The sequence below is a fragment of the Aspergillus clavatus genome, genomic scaffold (assembly GCF_000002715.2).
Source record: "Aspergillus clavatus NRRL 1 1099423829797 genomic scaffold, whole genome shotgun sequence".
NCBI classification, from domain to species: Eukaryota; Fungi; Ascomycota; class Eurotiomycetes; order Eurotiales; family Aspergillaceae; genus Aspergillus; species Aspergillus clavatus.
The window spans coordinates 336,259-363,643 of NW_001517102.1; the positions used below are offsets into that span (position 1 = coordinate 336,259).

The 27,385-nt window shown below is 51.3% G+C and overlaps 7 protein-coding genes across 7 annotated transcripts, besides 7 other annotated features; 5 read left to right on the forward strand and 2 right to left on the reverse strand.

The window, feature by feature from the left end:
- Positions 1-401: 401 nt before the first annotated feature.
- ACLA_006430 (Zn(II)2Cys6 transcription factor domain-containing protein) lies at positions 402-1,981 on the forward strand (the record flags this gene model as incomplete). The annotated part of the gene is made up of 4 exons (XM_001273311.1): positions 402-660; positions 738-1,024; positions 1,088-1,209; positions 1,279-1,981. The coding sequence occupies 4 exons, from the start codon at positions 402-404 to the stop codon at positions 1,979-1,981; spliced, it is 1,371 nt and encodes a 456-aa protein (XP_001273312.1).
- Positions 547-566: a microsatellite.
- Positions 684-703: a microsatellite.
- An 885-nt stretch (positions 1,982-2,866) lies between the features above and the next one.
- On the forward strand, positions 2,867-5,559 carry ACLA_006440 (putative pre-mRNA splicing factor; the record flags this gene model as incomplete). Its single annotated transcript, XM_001273312.1, has 2 exons — positions 2,867-4,280; positions 4,361-5,559. The coding sequence occupies 2 exons, from the start codon at positions 2,867-2,869 to the stop codon at positions 5,557-5,559; spliced, it is 2,613 nt and encodes an 870-aa protein (XP_001273313.1).
- A 537-nt stretch (positions 5,560-6,096) lies between these two features.
- Positions 6,097-6,137: a microsatellite.
- A 40-nt stretch (positions 6,138-6,177) lies between these two features.
- Positions 6,178-6,211: a microsatellite.
- Positions 6,212-6,622: 411 nt separating this feature from the next.
- On the forward strand, positions 6,623-9,268 carry ACLA_006450 (uncharacterized protein; the record flags this gene model as incomplete). The annotated part of the gene is made up of 1 exon (XM_001273313.1): positions 6,623-9,268. The coding sequence occupies one exon, from the start codon at positions 6,623-6,625 to the stop codon at positions 9,266-9,268; it is 2,646 nt and encodes an 881-aa protein (XP_001273314.1).
- Positions 9,269-9,535: 267 nt separating this feature from the next.
- Positions 9,536-9,565: a microsatellite.
- A 400-nt stretch (positions 9,566-9,965) lies between these two features.
- Positions 9,966-9,988: a microsatellite.
- Positions 9,989-13,480: 3,492 nt separating this feature from the next.
- Positions 13,481-13,513: a microsatellite.
- A 2,784-nt stretch (positions 13,514-16,297) lies between these two features.
- On the forward strand, positions 16,298-17,687 carry gprC (the record flags this gene model as incomplete). The annotated part of the gene is made up of 2 exons (XM_001273314.1): positions 16,298-16,888; positions 16,941-17,687. The coding sequence occupies 2 exons, from the start codon at positions 16,298-16,300 to the stop codon at positions 17,685-17,687; spliced, it is 1,338 nt and encodes a 445-aa protein (XP_001273315.1).
- Positions 17,688-18,995: 1,308 nt separating this feature from the next.
- Positions 18,996-19,345, reverse strand: ACLA_006470 (uncharacterized protein; the record flags this gene model as incomplete). The annotated part of the gene is made up of 2 exons (XM_001273315.1): positions 18,996-19,097; positions 19,199-19,345. The coding sequence occupies 2 exons, from the start codon at positions 19,343-19,345 to the stop codon at positions 18,996-18,998; spliced, it is 249 nt and encodes an 82-aa protein (XP_001273316.1).
- Positions 19,346-20,951: 1,606 nt separating this feature from the next.
- On the forward strand, positions 20,952-23,113 carry ACLA_006480 (transcription factor domain-containing protein; the record flags this gene model as incomplete). Its single annotated transcript, XM_001273316.1, has 6 exons — positions 20,952-21,027; positions 21,104-21,290; positions 21,348-21,861; positions 22,124-22,383; positions 22,438-23,000; positions 23,073-23,113. The coding sequence occupies 6 exons, from the start codon at positions 20,952-20,954 to the stop codon at positions 23,111-23,113; spliced, it is 1,641 nt and encodes a 546-aa protein (XP_001273317.1).
- A 449-nt stretch (positions 23,114-23,562) lies between these two features.
- ACLA_006490 (Zn(II)2Cys6 transcription factor) lies at positions 23,563-25,390 on the reverse strand (the record flags this gene model as incomplete). The annotated part of the gene is made up of 4 exons (XM_001273317.1): positions 23,563-23,977; positions 24,048-24,331; positions 24,395-25,045; positions 25,100-25,390. The coding sequence occupies 4 exons, from the start codon at positions 25,388-25,390 to the stop codon at positions 23,563-23,565; spliced, it is 1,641 nt and encodes a 546-aa protein (XP_001273318.1).
- Between the last annotated feature and the right edge of the window lie 1,995 nt (positions 25,391-27,385).

Consider the following 27,385-nt stretch of genomic DNA (forward strand, 5'->3'; position numbering starts at 1 on the left):
CGCTCCTGGGTATGAAACTAAGAAACCCAGCGCGCCATGACCCCCACCGCCGACAACGCCTGTCTCTCCTGCGCGCAGAAGAAGCGCAAATGCGACCGCGAGCTCCCCGCCTGCTCCACCTGTAAACGGTACCGTCCCGTCCCCATCCTCAATCAGATAAGCATCCTCCCCCAGAAATACTCTGTAGCGCGGGCTGATGGTGGGAAACTCCGCGGGGCGGGGCGGGGACAAAAAGACTACATCGCGAATGCCGGTACAAGAAGGCCCCGTCTGTGTCGGACTTCGCCGCGGAGGGGCTTGTCGTGCGTGTGCCACTGCCCGATGCGACGCCGGTGCCTGTCTACGGCGCGGCGCAGCGGGGGGATGTGGTCGCGGTGCCGAGTGGCGCGCTGTCGTCAGTGATGGGTGAAGCGCAGGCGCAGCCGAAATGGGCGTGTCTGGTGTGCAGGGCTGGGAAGCGGCGCTGCGATAAACGGGTGCCGAGCTGTACGCGCTGCTGGAGGCTTCAGATCCGCTGTGTGTATCGGCATAAGGGCGAGGGGGGGACGGCGGCGGCGGCGGCGGCGCCATTCGACGAGACTTTGTCCTTACAGCGGGTGGATGCAAAAGTCCCCTTTCCCGTTCGTGGGGAGACACAGATGCCGATGCTGCTGCATTCGTGTGAGTGAAATTCTGGACAGATACGCGCGCGCGCGCGCGCGCGTGGAGAAAGGCCCCCCTGGATAACGGGAGACTAGTTATCGAAACGTTCGGCATGGCGCTCCTCCCCGTCGACGACGGGAGCCTGGCGTTTCTCCTGCGCACGGCGTGGGTGTCGCGGGCGCTGGCGGACCCGTGCTTCTTCCACGCCACGTTGTTCGCGGCGTCGGCGCACTTGGACGCCCTGCGGAGTGTCCCCAGCACGTCTGCTACGCTGTATCATCATACGATGGCTCTGCGGCTGATTCATGGGAAGCTTGCTTTGCCCGAGGGCATGGTGGATGAGGGGACCATTGCGTGTATTGCGCCGCTGGTGTTTTTCTCGGTGAGTGTATTCCGGATGTCTTGCCTGGGTGTAATCGAACGGCATGGCTGAACGGGTCTCTAGTCGATGAGTAGCGATGAGAGATCCTCGCGGATCCACAGGAGGGGCTTGATGCAGATGATCAGAGTGAAGGGTGGGCTGCAGAAGATGGATCTTGGGGGTTTTTTCTCAGCGCTGATACCCGTGTAAGTTTTGGATGATGCGGTCATGTTCTGATATCTGGTTGATCGCGCTCTGGCTACTGACCTTGGCAGATGCGTCATGACCGAAGCCATCATTTTCGATTCGGCGCTTGATATCCCCGGCGTCGAGATACCACCCACGCCGGCAAAGCCGCCGACATTCTTGGTCTCGGCTGTTCTCGAACGAGCCACACGCGAGACCGGGTTCTACACCCTTTCCGACGAAGCAATCAAGATCTTCAAGGACATCCACACCGCCAGTCGCGACTTCAACGACTTCTTCCCGAGCGGCTCTCTGGATCGTCCATTGTCCGAACTGACGCGGATCAAATGGCTCAATCGAGTGCAAAGAAGGATAAAGCGCGGTTTCAGCACACCAGACAACCCGCAACTGCCCACCACCAATGCAATCGACGAGTGCTGCGGCGCCGCTGCCTTGGTATTCTGGTACATCCTAGATGACACATCCCCCATTGACCCCATGGTGTTAGAGTATCTGGTCGCAGACCTCAAAACCGCCCTCCTCAAGACCCCTGTAGATACCTGGATCCGGCGGTCCCCGGACGCACACGCATGGATCTGCTTGGTCGGCGCGGCGGCTGCTGCGCGCGATAGCAACGACCGGGCCTGGTTCAGCCTGCTTCTGGGGCAGTCGATTATATGTATCCGCAGCGAGGGCGCGGGACTGTATCTGGAGGGTTGGAAGATGTATGACTGGTTGAATCGGCGGCGGAAGCGCAGGGTACGATGGTTGCAGCAGCAGTTAGTGAAATGATGAGATGATTAGCGAGCAATGTGAGAGAGAGGAAGGTCGTCGTGTGGGTGTCGGTTGTATATATTTGGTGTGGAGCGACTCCAGTTACGAGTCTTTGCTACTTTCGCGCCAACCTGCTCCGTAGATATATGGATATATATATATATACTACGAAAATAATTAGTTTGTATCACCGACTTCCTGTCGTTCGGTACATGACATGTTAACTTGGCCATGTTTTTGTATTTTGTCAAATCTACGAAGCGAGATATCAGGACTGCTAGCTCAGACAGAATCAAGCCTTCTTTTCGTTTCTCTATCTGCCTACCAGACAGTTGGAGATTTCCATTCTCATTGTCATCCAGATAGATCAATATTGGCAGTCAACCAGTCTCCAAATGGCCCGAGCGTCTCCGCGTTCTTTGTTCTTTGTTCTGCCGTTGCTCCAAATCCATTCCTCACATTTCTCACATCCGCTTCACTTGAAAGCATGTTGCTTTGCATTTACGGATGACGCACTAGTTGTCTAGATGTCTCATGGGACAATGTTCTAAATCAGAAAGGATTGAGAAAAAGTCCACTTCTGCATGGCCAGTCCTTGGTGCGCAGATTAGATGTAGTGGAGGGTAGGTAAACTGCCTTCCATGATGGCCGAGGTATGAAATATCCAGTGAACTATGGCTGGGATCTGTGAGTATCTTCAAATGCACAAAGCAATATCTACTCACTAACACTTTTCCCACTTGTGTTAGTTCTGAAAACCAACCCTGCTTGGCCACATCACCATGCCTACTTGGATCCTGCAACACAACCGCATATTCCTCTACCTACACTACACCTACCACTCTGACTCTCGATAACATCCAAGAAATTCATCTGAGATAGGCAATAGGCAACGAATCCCCAATGTCGCCTTCCTCTGTCTCCGTCGTCATCCCTCCCCCGACCATAGACCTGGACTCCTACGAACCCTTCGGCGAGGTCTACTCCCGCACTGTGGACGAGATCCTCTCCGACGAGGCCAGCTTCGACGCGACATTTGATTCATACACTGGTGCCGAGGTCATGGGAGAAGCTGGTGCTGGTCGCAAGCGCGGAAGGAAGCGAGGCTCCAACAACGTCGCAGGGCATACGAAATCGCCGTACTTCAACACAGGCCAGCGTGCTCAGAGAAGTGCTCCGGTGGAGGAACACATTTCTGAAACCGAGACCGAGGACGAAGATGAGGATGAGGATAATGAAGAGGAGGACGATTCTCCTGCGGCGATCGACTTGGTGGACGAGGATATGTGCGACATGCACAACAATAGCACTGAAGGTGTCATTGACGACGCCACAGAGGCAGATATCATATTTGCTTCGGTTGGAGTGGACACTCGCTATGGGCTATTGGAGTACATCGCATCGCATTCATTCATGTGTGAGGGCGTATACCCAGTCGAACGGTCGAAGAGACGCGCTTTTGTCCGCCAGGTTCGCAAGAAAGCGAAGTCGGCTGGGCTGGACGAAGAGGCTATTGTGCGGCTGACCCGGTATGTAAAGAAGACGTATCTCGAGCTCTACGGCAAGGGCTGTACCGTTACCCAGGGATCGGAATACGGGGATGAGATTGATGACGAAGAGGAGTATGAGCGGAAGTCGTCGAACTTATTCAAGGAAGAACGGAAGAGGAAGCGTGCCAACGGGGGGAAAGGCAAAGAGAAGTCCAAAAAGAGCAAGAAGGTATCTACTTGCATGACCAACGGTCCACCTGTTCGGACAGATGATCATACCGAGCACGAGGTGATCGATCTCGACGCTGAGGATCCTGAAGATGTCTCGGTCAATGCCTCTCCTGATCCTAAGGCCGTGAAAAACTTTCCCGTTCCCCGTGGCTCTATCGATGGCAGACGCTTGAGCATCCCAAAGCCGTTAAAAAAGTCCCTAAGGCAAGTCCAACGGACTCTTCCTTCGAGTGCCACTGCGGAGAAGGGCAGCAGGAACAACAGCATTGCCCAAGCCCGGAAATATACTTTTCACTCGACTTCAGTGTCCCATGATGAGCCAATCTGCTTGGAGAGTGAAATCGATGTCATCAAGGAACCGTTTCAGGTTATCCCAGCAGCCTCGCGCCTCGATTCGCCCTCCCCGGAGCCAGAAATGCCAGAGGAGAGAGCTCGCAGGCTAAAGAAGGAGAGGAACCGCAGGAAGCACGAGGCACGGAAACGTAGAAAAGCCCAGAGACAGCGCGAGAGCATGGGATTTACCGAGGTTGAGGAGCCTGCCGTGAATGATCCTCCCCTTAAACACACGGCCAACAAGCACCCTTGGAAGGACAGAGGTGCCGCTAAGGGCGGACAAGACAACGCGCTCGATGATCCCTTCTGGGCTCTGGATTTTTAACCACCGATGATTCGCAAGGTGTGACCGCCAGCGATGAGGTGAAGTCAAAATACTTTCTGTGCGCGGCGCAGGTCGATGGCGCGGCACCGCTCATTTGCAGTGCAAGCTCGTCTACATTCCTTGACAATTCCATGAAGACGCATTGGACCATTTCGGAAGATATTCGGAATATCTTGCAAGAATTTGATCTGCCGTCTGACTTTCTTGAGTCCGATGCGGATTCAGTCCTCAGTGATGTATCCATATCTAGTGATACCTTTCTGGAAGATGATGACTCTTTTGTGTTACAAACCGCTCTTTACAGAGATCGAGCCGTGACACCGCTGGAACAGTTGACCCTACCCCCGATCGAAATGGAGATACCCGCAGACCATCCTCAGCTTCCGCTTTCCGGAACGCTACGTCCAGGGCTTCCCAAAGTCTCACCCTACTTTCCTAAACCACTAATGAATCCGGACTCATGTCTACCTTTTCCCTCTATTGATGCACCCACATTCGGTCTGGTTCAGGAGCAACTTGCGCATGATCCTTTCCGTCTGCTTGTTGCTACTATCTTTCTCAATCGGACTCGAGGAGGTGTGGCTCTGCCAGTGCTATTTAAGGTCTTTGACCAGTACCCCACAGTCGAGGAAATGAGCAAGGCTGATCTCTTGAGTCTCGTATCCATGATCCATTGTCTGGGGTTTCAGAACCAACGAGCTCAGAAGTGCATTGGTCTCGCGCAGACCTGGCTCGCTCGTCCCCCTACGAGGGGAAAGCGATACCGCAAACTGCACTATCCCTGCAGACTCGACGGAAAAGACGTGGGCTGCGACGAATGTATTGCCGACGACGACTCGCGCGTCGCATGGGAGATCGCGCATCTGCCGGGCGTGGGCGCGTACTCACTGGATAGCTGGCGCATCTTCTGCCGCGATGGATTGCGAGGGCTAGCCAAGGACTGGAAAGGCGACGGCGCGACCTCAGCGGATTTTGTCCCGGAGTGGAAGTCGGTCCTGCCGCAGGATAAGGAGCTCCGTGCGTATCTAACGTGGATGTGGCTCAAGGAGGGGTGGATATGGGATCGGCATACGGGCGAACGAAAGCGAGCGAGTGAGAAGACGATGCGAGCAGCTCGGCGAGGTGGCGTGGCTCACGAGATGGAGGGCAACTGGGTGTTGGAGACATCCCCGGTGAAGAAGGCTGCCAACGGGTTGACGGATTGGAGTTGGGACTGAGGAAGGAGCTGGTTGATTTGATATTGGAGTTGAGGATTTGTATCCACGGTCAACGGATAGATACCCCTGCGGAAAGGTTAGCATGAGGCATCAGGCTAGCTGCTGTGTTTTAATTTAAATGCATCTTCAAATGCCAACTTCTAGCGTTTCCTTCGATGAACGTTCTTCGATCGGATCCTTAGGCATCCACTGCTTGTTGCCTGAGGTGTCGAACATGACAATAGAAACGCATCGTCAACTAACGGCATCAACAACAACACAGTATTCCAGACCGTAGATAGATAAATAATTCAGCTCTCTTCAACTCTACCGGGGCTTCCCTTACTTCTTCTGCTATCACACTCCGACCGACTGATCTGCTGCCCATGATTCCAGAAGCATCTCGCCATCCTCTCGATTGGGTGCCCATGCAGCACCACGTCACTCGACTGCTCCTCCATCGCGGGGAGTCCTTCTCCTCCTAGTTAACTGACGAGACGAACTAAGCTCAACCTTCACCGCATCAGAGTTTCTCCCCATCAAACGACTCTTCCCTCCCAACTAACTCAACTAACTCAACTAACTCAACTAACTCAACTAGTGTCCTCGTGTGACTCCATCGCTTGATCATCTCACCTCATTATCATTAGTATTATTATTATTATCATTATTACTCATACGCTCAGAACTCTCTTCTTCTCTGCAGCTTCTCGCATGCGACGGGATGATTGACACAAGCGCTGTGTCTGGCATCCAACCAGTGAGCTGTGCAGCATTCCTCGACCTCCTCTCGCATTAAGCGCCGAAACGACCAACGGCCAACACTCCAGAACACAGACGATCACCCTCGCCGGCTGTGGCAGCACAGCATCTTGACCTCCACGAGGCAGCAGTGCTTTTGCCTTTTGGAACATTTCTGAATGCTATTTTGACGAGGTAATTGAAGACGAACACAACCTCGAGACGAACACACATCACCAGTGGACGAGGGGGGGGGAAAAGAAAAAAAATAAAGAAAGCAAGAACAGACAGGACTGCACCTGCCCTTGACGTCCTTCCTATCCTACCTGCCCGTCCACCACCCATGTCGGACCTTTCTCATCCCGTATCGCTACTGTCCGTGAGACTAAATGACCGAGATCACCACAGGGACCGGGACAGAAAGCCATCCTCCTCTTCCTCCACATCGTCCAGAGCCCGCCATCACCGCTCATCCCAGGGTCGGCCCTCCCGCCCCTCAACCAAGGATCGAGACCGTGCCACTCCCACGGCTCGCTCCTCCACCACCTCTACCTCTCGACCATATCCCGCCTCGCATCCTCAGCGTCGGTCCTCCATGCCGGGCGTCGACACCGACAGCCGTTCCGCCACGGCGTCCTTTCTCGAGTCGAGGACGAGCCTGCCGTACCCGACTTTCTCTAAAGCTCATAGTAGAGAGGCGGTCGGCAAACCGGGCATCCCAACCCCAGACCCCACCGATCTGACCGAGGATATCAAGGAGGGCGAAGAATCAGGCAACGGTCACCGCACAGACAGCCAGCATGTGCCGCCCAGCCCACCATTGACGAGCGTCGATCAAGGGTCCTCCCGCAAGGGGAGTACGCTAGGCGAGAAAGAAGACAAGGCGGCAGAAGAGAAGAAGGAGAAACCCAAAGATGGAAAGACAAAGATTCGCATCCGAGCCGAGTCGACAAGGTCGTCGTCAAGTCTACGCTCGAGGAAGGACGAGGCACCCAGATCCAGCAAGACGGTACGACCGGAGACTCCCAAGTCGAAGCTGTCGGGTCAAGACAAGGAAAAGGATGTACCATCGCGCGTCGCCAGCAAGAAGTCGTCCAAATCTAGGATCCTCGATGAGGCTAAACTGCCTAGACGGTCTGCGAGCCGGAGCACTCTCTCCCCACCCCGATCTCCCGCGACGGTGCGTGATATCGGAGCATCATCCGCCAACGGCTCTGACGCTACCATTGCACCACACCAGCCGTCGATCACCTCGCGAAAACCGAAATCACCCCCTCAGAAGCCGCCATCGCGGAATCAGACCCGCTCGTCCATGTCCCATTCGTTCGGTCCGAGAAATGGCTCTCCAGTGGACATCACATTCGACTACGGTCGGCCGCCTACCTCTAATTCCACCTATGGCGCACCACCTCCCCCTCCTCCGCCGCCAGAAGTGCCTGTCTCCATCCCTAGGGTCGATTACCTCCTACAGAATGGTGGTTTAGACCACCGCGTACCAAAAACACTACTCATTGGCCCTGAAAATCTGGAGCTCCCACCTCATCAACAGGCGCAGCCCCTAATTGCAGCGTCCAGGGTATTTGATCCTTTTAATCGCCTTCTCGACGATTACCAGCATGTCATGTCCAAGAGCGGCTCATTGGCTGTTGCGACAGGGTACCGATCTGTGGCTCGACGGCTTCTCGACCGGCTAGAGGCTGTTTTTGCTCGAGATATCTCATCGGAATCGTGTCACTGTTTGATGTGTGATCACGATGCGATGGAAGAGCGCCCGTCTGGCGTCAGCTGGGGCGAGGTCTTGGAACTAGTGTCTGGTCGCAGGGAGCTTCCAAGCTGGCCGCCGTTTATAATGGCACCGACAGTGGAAGCCGATTTGTCCGGTGACGAACACGTGCCCATGCAGAAGATGGACATCGATGTTCCAGAGGAATATCGCGAGCATTTTATGCGGCAGTCTCGCAAGACCAAGGTGGCAGTCGACAGGTGGTTGAATGAGCAAGTCGTGCAGCCAACCAGCGCTCCTGAGGAGGTGGATGACGAGACCTTGACTTTCGCAATGTTGACGCACCTTGATACTGAGCTGCGTCCGCTATTCTGTTCCCTTCTGGGCATCACATCCACATCAACACCAGCGCCGCGGACGGATGACCAGCAACCTCGCTCGAGACCTCAGGCCCTCGTTTCCTCCTCCCACGCGATTCAGCGACTGTACCGCCTCTCGTCTCTCCCGCGGGACCCAGAGACTGCCATTTACATGCTGAACAACCCAGGAATTCACCATGTGCTCGCCACTCTTGCCGCGATTAGCGATGACGAATGGGACATTCTGATCTCCGGGCGTTTTGATGGATTCCTGCGCAGCGGTGCGGAGGACCCAATCCCCGGCATGCCAAGTGGAACTCCTTCGCGTTGGAATAGTAGCCGGTCGAACACACCCTTTACTTCCGGCGGTATCTCGCGCGGCCCTACCCCGAGCATGGACGGCGGCTTCCGGCCGGCGAGTCAGCCATGTGGCACAAACTCATCGTCACCCGCCTCGTTCGGCGGCCCTATCGCGCTGGACGAAGAAACTGAGATTGCAGCGCTTGCAGAGATCGAGCGGGAGATTTTTCTCAGCATGGAAGCGCTCGAGGACGCGTTTGAGGCTCTCCACTGCAAGGCGGAGGTTGTCCGGCGCGCTCTGCGCGAACGGGGGGCCGGGCTGTCGATTGCCAACCAGAACCGCCGTGGTTCTTTTGTCGAGGCACGTCTTGGTACTCCGTCCTCCGCCCTGGGCACCTGGGAGAGCGGCACGGAGGATGACTTCCTCGACGACGATCGGTCGCTGGCACCGGACGATTCAGCCAGCAACATTAGCTCCAACCGGCGACGGCGGCCCAAGCGACGCACTGAGCGCCGCACACCTGCACCCGTTGAGGAGGAAGACGAGGAGGAGGAAGCGTCGCATTCCAGCCGACGCGATCGCGACCGCGTATCTCGACGCAGATGAACTTTGATATACCACGGATGAGGGAGATGAAATTATGATCATGACCCTTACCTCACCTCCCTCCAATGCACGCACTACCCTTGACTTTTCCGTTAATTTTCCACCATTATCTCACTTCCACATGAGAGGATATTCCCGCAATCATGAATGTAGTTACGATCGCAACGATTCACAGAAAAGATATGAAACGAGTTGACACGAAGCAAGACTGGAGGTTGAATGAACTGTACATGTACTTGCGCAATCTGGTATTCCCTTTCTCTCTCACTCTTTCTCTTTCTCTTTCTCTTTCGCTTTCCTGTACTTGACGGAGCTCGTAATACTATGCTACTAGTTATCAGCCAGAGTACATTTCCTCCACGTTCTATTGTCTAGTAGTAGTCTTGCATCCTTTACCCAGCGCCACATTAAAACACTCATAACTAGACTCGCACCAGCATCACACAGTACCTCCCTTAAGATCAACCACTTCCTTCCCCGGACAATCAAGAGGACCCGAACTTACTACAGTATAGCCGTCCTGGACCGCGAGCATTTCGCTCTACAGGATCGAACCAGGGGTTATCGGAACGGAGGGAGGGGCTGAGCAGCTGTCCGGCTCAGGGTGCCAGTAACAATACCGGGGCACGGTATTACAGTAGTGGAGAGAGAGATGATCTGAGGGTTCATGATTGCTGAAGGCTTGCCATCGGAAGGGGAGAGAGAGAGAGAGAGAGAGAGGTGGATGTCAACGTTGATGGCCGATGGAAGAAGAGTGAGCAAGTTCGTTTGTTAGAATCTACATTGCGGTATCGCCAGTTAACGAGCTCCCCTTTGGTACGCGAATGCTCGAGCAGCCATGATTTTTTTTTTTTTTTCTTTTCTTCTCCCCTCTGCGAAGCATCTAGATAGTAGCCACGGAGTACACAGTATATTCTATCTTATCTACTACTACGTAGGTTGACTAGCATACTAGTAAGCAGCTCGACCAAAAATAAACCCAGATTCAACTAGGTTTCAGATGTCGTGGGGGTACATACCAACCGTGTGGCGTGTACTGTGTAACTACACACCTCAACGCTAAAGCCCTCCCGGGCGAGTAGCGCCGGGGGTGTATACCGCAAACAGATATTGTATTCTACTGTGACTTCTGTAGGACTCTGTAGTTATTTTCCACTGCGCAGGGTTGATTCAATAGATTGGCGAACCTTGTTGGCGGGAAGCTATACCCTGGCGGTCTTATAGCTGGGAGTCGGGACGGGATGCTGATTTGAAATGGAATATGCAGGTGCGGACGGGGGTGGCTGACTCCTTCACCCGGGTGATGGTGGCAGTGGTGCTGATGAGGTGCTGCCATTGCCATGGACATGGACATGGATATGGATATGGTTCTGTGGTGAAGCTTGGTTGTTGCACCCTTTCCCATGGGATTATTTTCTCTAGGTTTGTAAAAGAGAGATGGTGGTCGAACAAGGCATAGAAGCTGGATGACAATGCCATTCTCAACGCTGAGCATGATCCCAATGCCTATTATGAGGATAGCTGCATCTTATACGAATGCTAGCTGGATCCTATGTAGTATACCATAAGGCCAAAAGACCAACATTACCGCGAGTTGCTCGGCAACTCGCGAATCCAGACCCATATAGTAGCGCACTGGGTATCCAAGGCATATCTCTCTTAGAGATCCTTACACATATGTACGCGATACAGAGATCATATTCATGAATGATGCCCCCCCCTGAGAATCGCTAACTTTCAAGCTGAACGTTAACCCTGAGATAGCAGGCATTTACTACAGAGTACCCCGTAGGACAAACCACAAAGTACGAATCCCTGTGTCGATCATATCGCTGCAGAGATGATCCCGGAGAAGTATCGCAAACTCAAATCCATTGCTGCTTCGTTTTCAGATCAATAATGCCAGGTCTAGGGCTGGGCTATTGTCCCTGCTTGCCGGAAAGGAATAAAGCATTGCTTGAGCGATGAGGTCAAAGCAGTATCTAGCGTGACTTTTTTCTTCGATTATCAAGGATTAAGCGAGGAGTCAGATAGAAGAGGTGCTGAAGCCTTAAGCCAGCATGCGCGCGCCAACACGTTTTGAGGGTGCCATTTCTCTAGGCGACTTGGCGTGGTGGGCGGAAGCTGGACGACATGCTGGTACCCCAGATTTGACTTCTTATTATCCTGCTGCTGCGATAAACCCAGTGCACCTTTTCGCATTGTTTGTGCAAATTCCGAGAGGAATTACCGATCTTCGGACTCATTACTTGAGTCTCGAGATGAAAGACCGGCAAACGTCGGTTGTTTCGTCCATTGTGCAATATCTTTTTGAGCCGGAGTTTATTGGATTACTGATTAGGCTGTCAATGGCCCCGGCTGGACCCCAATAGGATAGGAGGGAACATGGAATCATTGAATCGACTAAATTGACCCTTTGGAAGCAAGTCAAATGATCCTCCCAGCCCAAAGGAACACTAACTTCATAATCCCGTTCAATTGCTGCTGGCTACAGCCTGCTCTAAAATGCCGTGTTGTTACTATCAACAATTAAAAGGGACAGCGAGAATAGTCAGCTCGTCGTCTACCCTCGCATACTGCAAATTTGAAGGGACTTGAGCATCAGGGAGGCGGGTTTTTCGAAATATGAACTTTGCGGAATTGATTCAGACACAAGAGATGCCTGATTGGTTGTTGGCACCCTCTCAGATCAAACAGTAATTCTGGAATGTAATAGCTCGTGAGACTTCTTCTGGGGTACAGAGTAAGAAGATTTACTTACCTATCCCCTCCAATTATTCTGCGACCCAGTAGTCTGGACTTTGGTATGACTATCGGTCAATATCCCACTTCCAACCATGTTGATCATCTTGCATTATTATTGACTAGCGGTGAGACTTGTGCCACTAAAGCATTTAGCTTATTTTCAATCAAGCTGCCATGGAGAAGAGCCACATGCGTGATGCGATGCACCAGCTGTGTCTCCATTGATCAGCGGAGGCGAATATGGAGGCCATCCTCGAAAAGAGAAATTGCGGGAGATTCGTGAGTTTTCGGTATCAACGTTCACAAATCTAGAATGTATCGGTGGATAACTGTCTTGAAGTTTGAGCTAGCAGTAAACGGACTTAGACTCGGTGATATATATAATGGTTGAAGTGAGCACTAAGGAACCAGAATTATCAATAAAGAAACGAAGCAACTTCGGGAGACCGGAGGTAATTGTTTAAGGAGCCGCTTTGCCTCGGGCATCTTTTGAATCGTGGTATCTACCTAGATAGACAAGTAAACTCTGATCAAAAGCTTCGCAAGTCACGGGCCTGAAACTCCCTGGCTTTTGCAATTGGCACTCAGGCCCTTCTAGTTCTATCAGACCCTCACAGAGAAGCCGAGGCTGCGTGGACATTTGTCTCAAGACGCTATCCGATCTTCCACGCTATATCCTTGGTGTGTTATCAAGGTTTTATGGTTTCGTGAATAATCATGACGAACTTCTGTTCACTATGCCCAGTTGATTGATATCCCATATTCGACAGAGCCTGGGACCCTTGTTGCCTTGATGTCTCAGTCAACACAACCATGTTGGGGTCGCCTGGCAGCTGATGGGTTCTCGCGGAATTGGAAAACCCCTAGTATAACCAATTCGTGGAGATCATATATGGGTCTGTCTCAGAAGTCTCAGAAGTCAAAGACTCAAACGTCAAATAGGGAAATCTGTCCAGATCATCGCTGAAGTTGATTCTGCGCATGTTTCTCTATATCCTGAGTTAGCAGCAGTCCAACACTGAAGCATTAGCTGAACCATAGTGAATGATTCATGTCGTTGTATTAGTGGTAATTTGTTAAGAATTGGAAATACAAGGTATCCACTCAACGGCATGTGGTTACGCCTCGTGGTTAGCGAAGGTATGAATATGAAAAGCATTCTTAGAAGCCATGGCAGCAACATCGTGAGCATCCAACTAACTAGTGACTCGCCTTCAATCAATAGACACGGACGATGAGCATGACCGAAAGAGATGATAATGAGGATGATATCTAGAGCGAAGCAAGGCCTTTCGCCAGGGAGTAGGTGATCACTAGTCTTGATGACTTGCGTCGAAGGCGTAGGCCCACTTGAGGTCTGGATTCTTGGTCTTCAAGGATAAGTATTATGGAGTACAGTGGTGGGGCGCTCTAATAATTAGTAAAGTAGGAGTAGAGGATCAAAGCTCCCGGCCTCACCGACGATGCGAAAGCTGGGAAATGAGAAAGACTGAGAAATGAGTTCTCTTGAAAAGGAGAAAGAGAGAGATTGAGAAAGAGGCAGTGATGATGCTGACTCAGTAGGAACACGTGATACTATCCATACCTTTTGTTATGTAGTTGTTATTTTGTCCATCGACTTGCAGGTGTCTCGGCCATTCTCAACCTCAAATAAACCCATGGATTTTCCATCAAAGCATCAATCAAAATTCTATATCAGTCAATACAATGTAGTCTCCAGTTTCAATCCGAAAAAGCCAACCTCCCAAGACTGAGGATGCGATGACTTCGACCGAAATAATACCTCAAGCTGTCAGGCTGTCAGCCTCTTGAGACGGACTCAGACTCTATCTAGCCCACAAACGCGGGGAACAGTGCCCTGTCTCATAATAATTTGGTTACATTGTGGTTGTGTTGTAGATAAAGCACAACATGTCAGTGTCAGTCCACTTTCGCCTTGCGTTTTTCTGGTTGGTTTCCCCCCTGTCGTTGATATGCGAATTCATGGGCGAATCCAGTTTTAAATCTAGATTACTCAGGTCCTTTCATTAACACCATCCAGCGTGCTGGGTTTGCGTACCACCGAAACACTCTACGGACTTATTTCCACAACCAAGTTCGCACCGAATCTGGAGCTCCTATAATGATCAAAAGGGCACATCAAGGGAGTGGCTTCTGTGATCCGTGGCATCCAACCCCGAGCCCGGACACGGAATATCACCATACACAATGACAGTGGCCCAAGTAGCACAGGGGTTTCAAGAAAGTTACCAGCGGTGCCTTCGTGGTGGGATGTTGCGACGAGTATAGTCTCATCGCAGGATACGGACAGTGTTACTTTTTGATTCTGTCCTGCGTGAGAACAGACCGTGGTACTAGAGATTTGCACCCATGGAATGGTTACCGCCGGCATTCCCCATACACAGTATCACACATTCACGGCATCAACTGTTAACTATTGAATGAAGGTGATCGCCTCTCTCGGTTAATCTCACCTGTAGCCCCCTAATCAGCCTGGGAATCATACCTAAAACGGTCGGGGATGCCGGTTCATCCTTAACTACCATATTCACACCAACTCTTGCTGAATAAAGCGTTAGTTCAAGGATCTTGACGCCAGGCGGTCACAAAAAGGAGAAGCTTAAGATGGTCAATCGGCCGGCGTCGAGTTAACATATCAAGGAAGAGATCAACAATGACCAGCATTACCAAAATGTCTCACACCGATTGTCCCATATATTGCGAGACGGATTCTGTTCCTTCCCTTGTGTGGGTGCCTGTCTTGATCACTGGTGGACATCCCAGTGCATCATTGTTCGTACAACTGGTTACTGGATCGACGCTGTGGGTCGTGCGTGGGAGCTTCTGGAATAGTGGAATAGGGGAATTGTCATCCCTTCTCCGTCTCGGCGACTCTAACGCGTTTTGTTTAGGGACTTTAGTTCCGGCACATACTAAGAAAGTATGCTCCTCAGTTCCAACGAACGAAGAATCTTGTTGGCTAGTAGAAACATAGGCCTTGCGGGGGGTTTGTCGTGTCTACTGTCTACACTCTACACTCTACAGTCTACACCTAACAGCCCCCACTACTATTAGTTCTCCATGAAGCAAGCAGCAATGCCTGTGCTTGCGACCTTCTAAGCTCGCCAAAACCGCAAAAGAGGCATTCTCACATAGTGGCAAATTCGAGTTTACCCGTCCATCTCGCATGAACATGGCTTCCTTCCCCGTGCTTAGACGGATGATAAGCCCTAACTGGCCTTCATTGAGATTGGGAGTCCGTGACCTACAGCCTACAGGCTTGAATCCACTATGGCAAAAGTGGTCCAACTCACGACACCCACCACTCCCTTCTGGCCACTTGGGACGGTCTCTCACATCCCTGCAGCTGCGGCGAATAAGAGGTGTCAGCTCAGGATACCCCTCAGGAAACGTCAGTCCCATGAGTGTTAGCCTTTGTGGCTATTGAATTATGAACCAAGAGATCAGGGACAGTCCAACCATCTGTCATTCCCATTGTCATGAGCGTTGGTCTCTCTTGGCCGATAACGAATTATGGCCAAGCTTGACGGTGCCAATGCTCGTGTTCAGAGAGGCGAACCTACTCTGCAAGGTTCCTGACGCGCCCCTCCTTTCAATTCCTATGGTCCAAGGAGATTTCATATGGTGGAGCAATCATTACTCGCAGTCAGGAGTGTCAAAATAATAGAGTGAACATGATCGTTGACCTTCCGGTAGGGTTTTGCTGTTAGCATCCCATTACAAATTCGATAATAATCCGGGCGATCAACATGCAACAATTATATTATCAGTCCGTTTCTTTTATCTAGTGCCTTCTCATCTACACTAGTACTACCACTATTCCATTGCTAAACGCAAATCTCGCGGGCAGCTCCGCACAGTCCACCACATGCGCTCAGGAATCAGGACTATTCCAAGGCAGGCTCTGCTAAAGTAGGTGGTAGAATCGACCGTTGCAACTTGAATCGATCTGCCAACCCTCTCTGATCCATATCGTCTCTTTGCCCTTTGATTCCTTGGCTCTTCTTTATCCGCTCATTTTCCCTCTTTCTCTTTTCGTTCAGCGGTGATCGGTGGTCTTAGGTCGCTCTTGAACGACATTTGAGGGAGTTAGGCGTTCTTATATTGTCACATTGAAGAATATCCTCGAATGTGTAAGGTCGGACTGCTTTTCTGCAAAACGCTCGACCTACCTCGGCACTCTTCTTCCGGATTCGAGTCTACGAAGAGAATGACTGCAATCGCAACGAACAGGAACGCTATATCACAATACACTCACACACAATGCGTTTAGGCTCGATGACGTTCATGTCGGGGAGCAGTGATGCTGATTGGCATGTTTTGTCTCCCCGACTGGCGTACACCGACGGGGGCGTCACATTAGACATCGATCCTATACCCAGCGCTCAGCATAAGGGCCTTATCGCGGTTGCCGTTATGGCCATTCTCTCTTTCGTTGCAACACTTGCCCTCATCTGCTTCATCACCTACCGTCTAGTCTTCTGGCGCTCCAACTATCACCGGTACATCGGTTACAATCAGTACGTCGTACTCATCTACAACCTGGTCCTGGCCGATCTTCAACAATCTCTTGCGTTTCTTATATGTATCAAATGGATTGCCGAGGACAAGATGCAAGCTTCTTCTGCGGCCTGCTTTCTTCAGGGATTCTGGTTGCAGATTGGGGACCCAGCTAGTGGTCTTTTCGTGCTCGCCATTGCGATCCATACATACCTTCTTGTTGCCATGGGCCACAAACTTAGCTATCGAGTGTTCCTCGGGGGAGTAATCGGTCTTTGGATATTCGTCGCTGTGTTGGTTATCATCCCACTTGCGGCGCATGGGAAAGATATTTTCCTTCCATCTGGCGCCTGGGTAAGCATTTTTCGGATTTGATTGACGCTACGAGTTCGCTGATCAATCAAAGTGCTGGATCAGTGAAGAATACGAGGCCGTCCGCCTATGGACGCATTATCTCTGGATTTTCCTGGCGGAGTTTGGCACAGTCTGTCTCTATGCAATCATGTGGTTCCAACTGCGTCGACAAATTGCACGGTCCGCGATCCTCGGAAGCAGTCATACGGAAAGTCTCAAGCGCATCCGTCGAGTCATCGGCTACATGGTGATCTACCCATTATCATACCTTGTCTTGTCACTTCCCCTGGCAGCCGGACGGATGGCCACCGCACAGGGCAATACACCGAGTGTGGTCTATTTCTGCATCGCTGGGGCGCTGATCACAAGTTCCGGTCTAGTGGATGTGCTGCTTTACACTCTCACCCGCCGGAACCTGATCCTTGAATCTGAACCAAGTGAAACCAACAGCTACAATCGATTTCCAAGCGGCAAAAATCGGAGAGCAGATAACCATCTTACCACCATCACTGCGGACCCTCACCATAATCACGCCGAGATCAGCGTCCTGCGTACTCGCAGGGACCGCAACGATGAGGACGAGGACATGAGCAGCCCCGTACGCGATGGATCAACAGACAATATCGTACAGCCTGGCATGGAACTGGCGCCCATGGGCAAGGTGTTCCAGCATACCACCATCGAAATCACGCACGAACCGGCCTACCCTGAGGCCGAGGGGAGCGAAAGGTCGAGTAAAGATTCGATACAACACCCAATGACAGGCACCGAGAACGCGTCTCGAAGGTGGAGGAGGTAATCACAAATCTCCTCTTTGCTTTATTTCGATGATTTCATATACCTAATGTCGACGCCCACGCTCATTCTCCTCCAACATATCTTCTCCCTATCTTGACTCCACTCCTCCGTCCGTCATATATCCTTTATCAAGATACCCTCTACATCAGATCCTCACCTACTTGCTCCTCTCTTCCAAGCAAGCACGCAAAGCTTTGAATAGCTTCCCTTCGACGCACTAGCGAACCCACATCTTTTATCATTCTCTGTACATGTGCAACTTCTTCTACATTATATACACGGTTCTTGACCATTTCCTTGTCTATCCTCCTACTCGTTTCCGACGCCTTTAACGGTGCAGATACCTGACGGTCAAGAACGACCTATTACCAGAGGCTTCAAGGCTTCAGGACCTGGGCCTGTACCAATCATGAGATATATCACAATATACGTTCAAATGCACAAACTTAGACGTTCAATCTCAAGCAATTTTCTTATCTGATATTGACATGATAAATCTCTGGGGACTAAGAGCGTGTCTTCGGTATATGCTCTGTCCAGACAAGGGACGTAAATGCTCAGTAATAGATATAGAACACATCAAGCACAAGCTTTGGCATATAGACGGTACCCCGTAGCAATACGAAATGTGGAGATGCATGCGGCCATATGTATGAAGTCAACAGACGAGGTGGAGAGTCGCCCTTGTGAGTGCTTATGGTGCTTTGATCCATGTAGGAAGAATTCATGATGAAGAGCCAATGGCAACACTGACCGGAAGATACAAGTGAGTATTAGAGCCAAGTGCAAAGCAAGACATACAGTCGGGTGGCCAGGTATACGGGCTTTTGCGGTTGCCCGCTGGTCAGTCCGGGTATGAATACCACCTCCCTGGCCCTTATCACGCAGCTGGCCATCTGACAAACGTACTTCGGGTTCTATATAGAATCCTGAAATCGCCTCTCCAAGTCCGATATACGGTAGTCGTGGAAAGAAGTGGTGAGGGATAAGGTTCGGCCGGTGGTCCGAGGGGAGGTGGCAGTGAAGAGATGAGATGTTTGATGTCTTGAAATGGCGGACTTTGCTGGAGAGTGATGTCAGTGGGCTGTTGACATTCGAAGGGTCGGTTGATATGTTGCATCTGGGACAGGTGAGATGCAGTGTAACCTGTGCTGCGTGTGTTTGGCCGATGCTGAGTCTGTGCAGTAGTTAGCTCAGTACATCCAAGTACTTGAGTCGACGATGATGGGCTTGAGAATTCAATGCGGAGCTCTCCTCTCGTGGATTTGCTTGGACGGTATATACTTCACAAGGCCTTCCGGACGATGTGTCACGCCAATGGATATCTCTTCGAGTATGGACGGCACACGGTAAGTAATTGCGCGACGAGTAATGCCACCACAAACATCTTTTCGGCAATCAATTCGTGAATCTGACAAGAATTATCACAACTCTCACGGATATCGATATGATACTCCAAGCGGGAAGTTTGATCTGTCAGGCTCAGATACAACAGCAGTCGCTCTGACATACCTTGTGTGGGCCGTGCTGTCTCAGCCCCAGCTTCAGCGTATTCTCGAAGACAAAGCCAGTGACCTCTGAGAAAGAATTTGTCAAAGCCGCACCTGGAAAGCTGCCTCTGCTGGACGTTGCAATCACAGAAGCATCGCGGCTGTACATGGTTGCACCCAAGCTCTCTTCTGCGTGCTGTACCGGAAGGTGGAACACCTGTGTCTGGTTATTACCTGCCTGTAGGGGATCACGGTGAGCAGGCAGAGCTATGGCAAACATCGCAATGGCACTCCCTACCCAGGGCTAGAGACTTTACATCAGAATACCGGCTGTTCGATGACCAGTTGGGTATCAATGGAGCCAATGGAGCCAATGTTGGCTTTTCTCCTCCTGCGACAAGCTTAAGGACTTGTTCTTTGGACCCGTCTAGCTTTAATGAGGTTTAGACCTCGCTGCTGCGCAGATTTTCCGCGACTGCAGGGACTAAATTTGGCCTCCAGTGCGACATGCAACAGTATGGAGGACAAAGATGTGAGTTTGCCAGGAGTTGGATCTGCAATTGCCGGCTTCTGAGAAAGTCGGATACATAGGGTGATGATGGGTCACATGCAAGGTTATGACGATGGTATAATAGCCTTTGGTCGGCTAGAGATGGAACAGTAGAGACAATGCATGTGCTGCTACTGGTAAAACCTTCTGAGAAAGAACACCTGGATTATGGGCTTTTGCGCAGCTAGAGATACATTCAAGTTGGCAACTATCTGCGCTGTCAGATCGTTATCCTCTGCTGGGGGAGACGGGCCATCGCAACTTACTCAATACTTATCTACAAATATGCCACTAGACGGAGCATAACTACCCTCCATGGGGAAGCCAACGCGAGCGAGACTAGAAAGCTAGGACTCCGGAATCTGGATCCTTCGATCGGGATCTGATCAAACGGGATATGCATGGATCCCGCCTTTAATATAAGGATGATGGGTGCCCGAGGCTAGAAGCTGCAAAATCCCTCCTCACATATCGTTTCATGCATCTCATTAGCTGGGGGTGGATCAAGGGCAGTCCTTATGCGCCGCAAGCCACTGTACAACTCCACTTCCCTCGTGGATTTTTCAGCCGGAATGTGACACAGTGATACATGATACATCATAAATCACGTAGGTAGTCCCCATTATTGTTCCCCTCCCGTGCCTTCTCGGCCTCTTCCGGATCATCGCTGTTAGTCGTCGCCAAGAAGCTTATTCGTGACCGTTGGCCGTTGAGCCTGGAAATGAAGATTCGAGATGGATGTGTCGGTCACTCGGTTGGCATCAACTCGGGCTAAGCGAATCCCGACCGGGGTTTGCATTTTTTCGCTTCCCATATCCCGTGAAGAAACACCCCCACCGTCAATGCCGGGGATTTTCTTCATGGTGGTTTTTGAACCCCTCTATTTGAATCATCTTTAACATTGCAGTCCCTGCAATAATGATTTCGAACTATCGCAGTGATGTCTTCGACAGCAGATGTCGAGCCCAAGCACTCCGTGTCTCGTAGGCCACCCGTCAAAGTTGCCTGTCTTTCGTGGTGCGTAATCCCTTCGCATTGGAGCGAATCAAGTGTGTCTGGATGTTACAGCAGAGCTCTGACGGACAACACTTTGTACAGTCGTGCGTCGCGGATTCGGTGCGACGGCCAGAGCGTGTGTTTCAATTGCGCTGCCAAAGGTAACATTTGTTCATACATCCCGAGCAGGCGGGGAGGACCGCGATATAGCAAGAGAAAATCTGGCATGATGGACACATTGCAAGCAAAGAGTGAGCCGAACAGCAGCTCGGAGAATCCAACGTCTTGGAGCTCGGATTGTGAAGGTATAGTTCCCCGATCTGGTTCGTACTAACCATGCAATGACCCTGTTAACATCTCCTTTTTTATCTCGGCTCGTAGAATGGCTGAGCCAATTGGCAAGCATGAGTGGTCCTGGCGCAGGGTTGCGCAGTGTTGGCACGCCAATGGAGGAGATTGATTCGATCTTTGACTCTGTCTTTGCTCCAATCGCGGGAGACCCGACAGTACCGACGACCAAGGCGTCATTATCAAACCAACTCCAGTTATATGGGAGTGACGAGGATCTGTAAGGCTTGGTCAGGGAGAGAACGTCGGAAACACCAGCTGCTGATGGCTAGAACAGTCTGGATGCCTACTACGTCTTCATCCATCCGTATCACCCTATTCTACCCCCACCCGAACGATCGCCTGTATATAACCGCCCCTTGTGCCAGAGACCCGAGTTCGAGCCCTCTAGTCCGCTCAGCCTGGCCATTTCGGCCATCCTGGTTCTCATTCCCCATCCGGAGGAAATCAATCCTTCAAGAGCAGGGTATGTCAAGCTTCGTAGGGAATTCGCGCATTCCTTCGCTCGAAACGCCCTTGCTGCTATCGGGGTTGACTCGGAGTCGTTGGATCAGCCTGATGGTCTTCAAGGATTAAACCGGAAGCCATTCCATCCTAAGCTACCTGTACATCTAGAAAGTATCGTGGCGCTCAATCTGCTAAGTGTGTATGAGTATGCACAACGCGGAAATCTGAGCACGATGCGAGATCGGGCTGGAGAGGCGTTGAGCATGGCCATGAAACTGTCACTGCATGAATCGCTTGACGAAGATGAATATGCAAGCGGCAAACGAAGGGCGTGGTGGATGACAGTGGGTCTTTCTGTCCGTTCTAGAAATGAGCCAGAATTAGCTGATGAAGGACAAAACGAGTAGTATATCGTGGCGTGTCAAGCAGCGATTGTGAGCAACTTGGTAAGTTGAGGTTCAGCGCATGGTGTATTGGGTTGAAGCAGCTAACTGGGAGTAGCCCGCATCATTTAACCTGTTTGATCCTCATTTTGTGACCCCCTATCCAGAGGTATGCTCACCCATGCGCTTTGATTCGAAGCCGCCTAACTCATTCTTCTCAAAGGGCTGGAAAATTCCAGTTGAAGCCCAACAAACTCTTCTGGAAGCTGTTGCGTTTGTCCGAGACCTGGAAGAGATCAAGGTATCAGGCTGTCCCATTCCTGGAATCGGTGAAAGGATGCTGGATCTGGACGCACAGATCGGCTCCTTGCTGTTTCTTTGCAGAGACGCTCCGTCTGTGTCGAAGATAGCTCCTCGGCTGGAGTCTCCAGAGTCAATGGCTTCCAAGATCATGATCACAGTTGCCGAGATTCGATTGCACACGTGAGCAGAGCACCCAACATCAGCACATCCTCCCAACTGACAACATGCCACCAGTGCGAGGATCAAAGCTCACCGACTATGTGCCTTCCAAGATATACCTAGCTTCCATCAACGACTCTATGAATTCGGACCAACGCCTACTGACTCCGACCCTGACTGCCGCGCAGAACCACCATGTCAGAATGGAGTCCAAGGACCGCTATCCACAGATCTTCTACCACCATCGCCCCTCCAACTCCCCTTTACCTCCCATGAATCGTCGAAAATCTGCTTCCACGGCGCCCTCAACATCGTTACTCTCCTCCACAACCTCCCCTTTCCGAACCCAACCAACGAAATCCCGCTCAACAGTCCCCCATATCTATCCACCACCTCCCGAGTCGAGATCCCAAGAAGCGTCCTTACATTCGCCTGCTGCGGAATGCAGTCTGGTTACGTGATGCTGATGCTATGTTTGAAAGCGCGGTCTCTCCGCGAGCGCCGCATGGAAGCATCCAACTTTGCGAACACGTCGTCGTTGACGGGGCTTCTGAACGAGTTGCACCAGAGCTTGCGGCTGCTACTTAAGTGCTTGACGAATTGCTCGGTGGCATTTGAAGCGCTGCAGGGCATGCGAGGTCAGCTTCCCCTCGAAGCTTATTTTTTTTTTTTTTTCCTTCTCAAGCGACCGGTTGGCTGACTCACAGCAGATCAGATATCCCTCGCTATGGAACAGGAGTTTCAGAGGTAAACCCATCCGCTTTTTGACTCTCTGGTCTCGTATTTTGCGTCTCGTATTACCTCCCTAAAATATAATACGCCTCTTGTCAGTAGTGACTGTATACACTGCCTGGGTATAGTCATGGTAATATTCGTTGGTACACCGACATCACAACATTTATTATTCATATGAAACTTGCCTCTGTCGGGAGCGTTGTATCCACAGTAATATTCCGTATGTCCACTTTATTTTGTGTGCACTATGTATCTCCTCGCTGGACGGAGAGTATGAGAATGCCGGGGAAAGAAACATGTAAACAAATATTTGAAGTCGCCATGCGTCATGGTTGCGAGCACACTCAACCAGCAAGTCCCGACTCCACACACGCCAAACAATCGAAAAAGGGAAAGAAGAAAAGAAAAAGAAAGGCTAAATGAGCCCAAAACCGGGTATCTTGTCGCAACGCAATGCAAACCAAATCACGGACACCGCAATCCCACCTCCTGATACATGTTAATCAACCGCTGCCTAACGGTCTTCGCCAGCGGCCATATCTTGCCAAGCACATGCAACGCGCCAACGCCCAGCTGAATCCTCGCCTTGATGGACTCCGGCTTCTCCGGCGCCGGCACAAACAGACACGCAACGGTGTGCACCACCACGCACATCGCCAGGGCACAGGTGAAGAACGGGGTACGGTATTTGACCGGGTTGGGGAGCGTGGCGAGGTTTGAGAGCATATCTGCTGCACGGAGGAGCTTCTGGGAATGCAGGTCGAGGGTGGCGGAGGGGAGAGAGGGTTCGGTTGTTGCGGGAAGTCGCGTGCAGGGAGTGTGGGCGTGGATTGAAGCAAAGCGCATGTTTGAGCGAGGATGGTGGAGGTAGATAAGTGCTCTGGATTTAGGTCAGTCTTTGTCTTTGCAGGGGGTGGGCAGGAGGGTCGGATGATAAGTGGAAAACCCACAGGTAACTCGTCATTTCAGCCTGGAAAGTCATTTCGTCTAGGCTTGAGGCGCCATATACCTCGTTCTGGCATGACGGCAGTTGCATGAGGGACGTCACTAGGGATGCGTCCAGGACCTCGATCTGTGACTCGATGTCGACCTCCAGTGATCGGTTCAGTTCCATGACCATTCCTAGCAAACGCGCAGCGTTGATTCGATACGCGAATGAGGAGAACCTTTGCTCATCACCATTGAACGACCAGCTGTTCACCAGATCTTTGAGGGTTTGGTTGCTGGATATGACCTAGCACGCATGAGTTAGAAAAGCCATCAGACCCGGGAATAAGAAAGAAATAGAGGAACCTACTGGATGTCCAGAATTATACAGCCCTTCATCACAAGGTAGCTTAACCTCCGCCTTCTGATGGAACAATCGAAAAGATGTCTGGTCCCGCATACCCGCCAGGTAGCCGTCGACACAATAAAGCTCCCAGAAAGTCCTGCGCCAGCTCTCCTCGAGTATCGAGTTTCCCTCGGAGTGATCCGTCGCATACGCCGCGCGATTCATGCCCAGTTCCAGCGCGAGGTTAACAGCTTCTTGCATCGTTCGGTTGGCGCTGTCTTCGGTGCCATGCGCATGGTCAATGATGGCAAGCAACACCATTCCCTGTACCTTGTACCCGTTCCGCGGTGTTGACTCGGAGAGCACGGAATAAGCCGATTGGCGGAAGAGCTCTCTGAGGGATATATCTGAGTGGTAGTGGGCGCCGATGAAGCGCATTATTGATATGATATAAGGAGGTATTCGTCCGCATAGCGAAGAATGCAGTGCCTTCCGTGGAACCAGCAGGGGATGCGAGCGATGGAAGCTCTGATAGTAGAGCTGGATCATTGAATCATAGGCGATTTCCGGCGTGATAGCATTATCCGGTTCTGGCCAGGCGAGCGCGGCATCTGGTATCTGGGGAATCTCTATCGCCGGAGAGGTACTGACGGGCTGGAAGAGGGCTTGGCTTGTCTATGTTCTGTTAGTGACGCTTTGTCGAGATCCGCACGCTGAAGGAGGTCATACATCTACCAGCTCGGAAGCCATTGTCGTGGCACTCAGCCAGTCAGGAAAGGCATCCGGGTCAATGGCCGGAAACAAAGCGATCTCGTTGTCATCCAGAAGCTGGGGATGAGGTGTTCCATTCTTCGTGCGCAGACCACGCCTAGATCGGATATAGCGACATTCGGTAGTCGAAGCCTGGCAGCGTCCACACACGGGCATCTGAGCGTCACATTTCAAATGGCGGCGGCGACAAGTGACACACGCCAGCGAGGATGGCTGGCGAGGTTGTTTGGACGGGGTGGGATCCTGCATGGTTATTATACTGGAGAGTCTCGGGTCATGGCTGGACTACACCGAGAGATGGTTTTACAATTCAATTTGTTCAAAAATAAAGTGACAGAGTGCTTTGACACTTCTTTTATCAGATGGTGAGTATCAATTGGTTCTCATTTTTTTTTATACCCCCTTTTCCCCTCCCCTTTTCTCGTTCATTAGGTATTCTACAAATCAGAAATTTGGGACCTCATCCCGATCTCCAGATGACAGGATGTGATTCCCAGGGTTCCCGAGATCCCCGATTCGGCGACCAGAGGCTTCTCGGGGATGGCATGAGTATACTGTGCCTGAGGACGGAGTCCCTCCGCCAGCCTATTCTTCCTCGCTTTTTCAACAACCCATGCACTTGACTATTGGTCCAAGAAGACACGTATTCGAATGCCAGAAATTCAGATCATAAGTATCGTGTACTTATGCATGTCCAATAATTGATCAAGTCGCCGCAATGCGGACGGACAACTTTTGATCTCGGGGACCCATACAAGGAACCCGAAGAACACCTGGCCAGCAGCATGCATGGGTTCACTTCGGCAACCTCGCTTCTTGCAAACTGAGTACCAATAATGATTATGATTATAATCATTGATTTATTCAGCTTATTTGCAACTATGACTGTTTTGCTGACAGTGGGTTGGGATGTCGTCATCTTGTCATGACAAGCAGAGTTCTGTACCTATTGGCCCAGTTCTCTGAGATATTTCGGACTATATGCGCCATGCAATGGACAGGAACGCATACTATACTATGATTTTAGGTATCAACTGTGGTGCATAAGGTACCCGTGATGAGCACTCTGTTTGTTTTTCTTTCTTTCTTTTGACTGGATCTTTACCAAACAGCCTCGTCTCCGTCGGCGAAAGTAAGACGCTGGCCTCATTTCCCTTTCTGGCTCTCTAGTCCCTACAGGATCAAGATGAGCAGGTGATGACTATAACCAGCAGCGGGAGCATACATCCCATAGGCACTATGCAGCGAACTATACCATACCGCAGGGGAAGGAGGTCTGATATCAAATACTCATCAAGCAGCAATGGATCGTGCAATAGACTACTCGATCAACCGAATTCAATTCGAGAATGAATCGAAAGTGATTGCCCATTTTGTCATCCTGCAGGCAATGATAGTCGCAATATTCAGCCTGTCCACAGTTGACTCTTTGTACACGCTTACTGTTCTGGTGTGGTCCCGACAGTTTGTGTCCTTGTGGGGAATCCCGGAAGGTCCCCGATGCCAAGGAACAGTGGCGCCGGGAACAATCGGTAGTGCTCTGGTGGTCGATACTGAATGGATCTACGATCTACTCTGTACAGTTCTAGGATCTATACAGCCCGGACTCCAGAGTCCGGAGGAGACTTCATCTGGGTTGGGAAACTTGGGACAGTGGTTGAATCCCTAGACACTGAAAGTGGCAGTGCACTGATATTCCGCTTTTCCACATAGAGTCACTACCTCAACTCCTAATTAACAATTCAACTTAGTCCCAACACGAAGAATGTTGGAAACTACGTCGAAAACAGCAACAAAAGTAGCAATCCGCACATTCCATCCTTTCTCACATCTCCCGCCCGAGCTCCGCTGTCAGATCTGGCGCAACTCCTTATGTGACCAAGACAGGCCAGCCCTGCGCCCATACAAAAAGGGATGCTGGCGCCGCCGCTACCTAACACCCTCCGACGAGCGTTACCATCACAGCGCCGAGTGGGATAGTAACTTGACCCTTGATTTCCGTCCCGATCTAGAACTCTACGTCGAGGTTCCGATCCCGCTGGTGTTTGTCAGCCACGAGGCCCGCAGCGTTGCCCTCGGCTGGGCCAGAGAGCAAAGCGTCAGGATGCATTTCGATGAAGAAAGAAAATGTCATGTCTTTACGCGTCCGTTCATTTTAACACGTGATATACTCTATCTCCCCCAGCAGAGAATTCCTGACCTTATCGATGAACCGTGGAATATGCTGGAGCCAGAAGAGAGCGC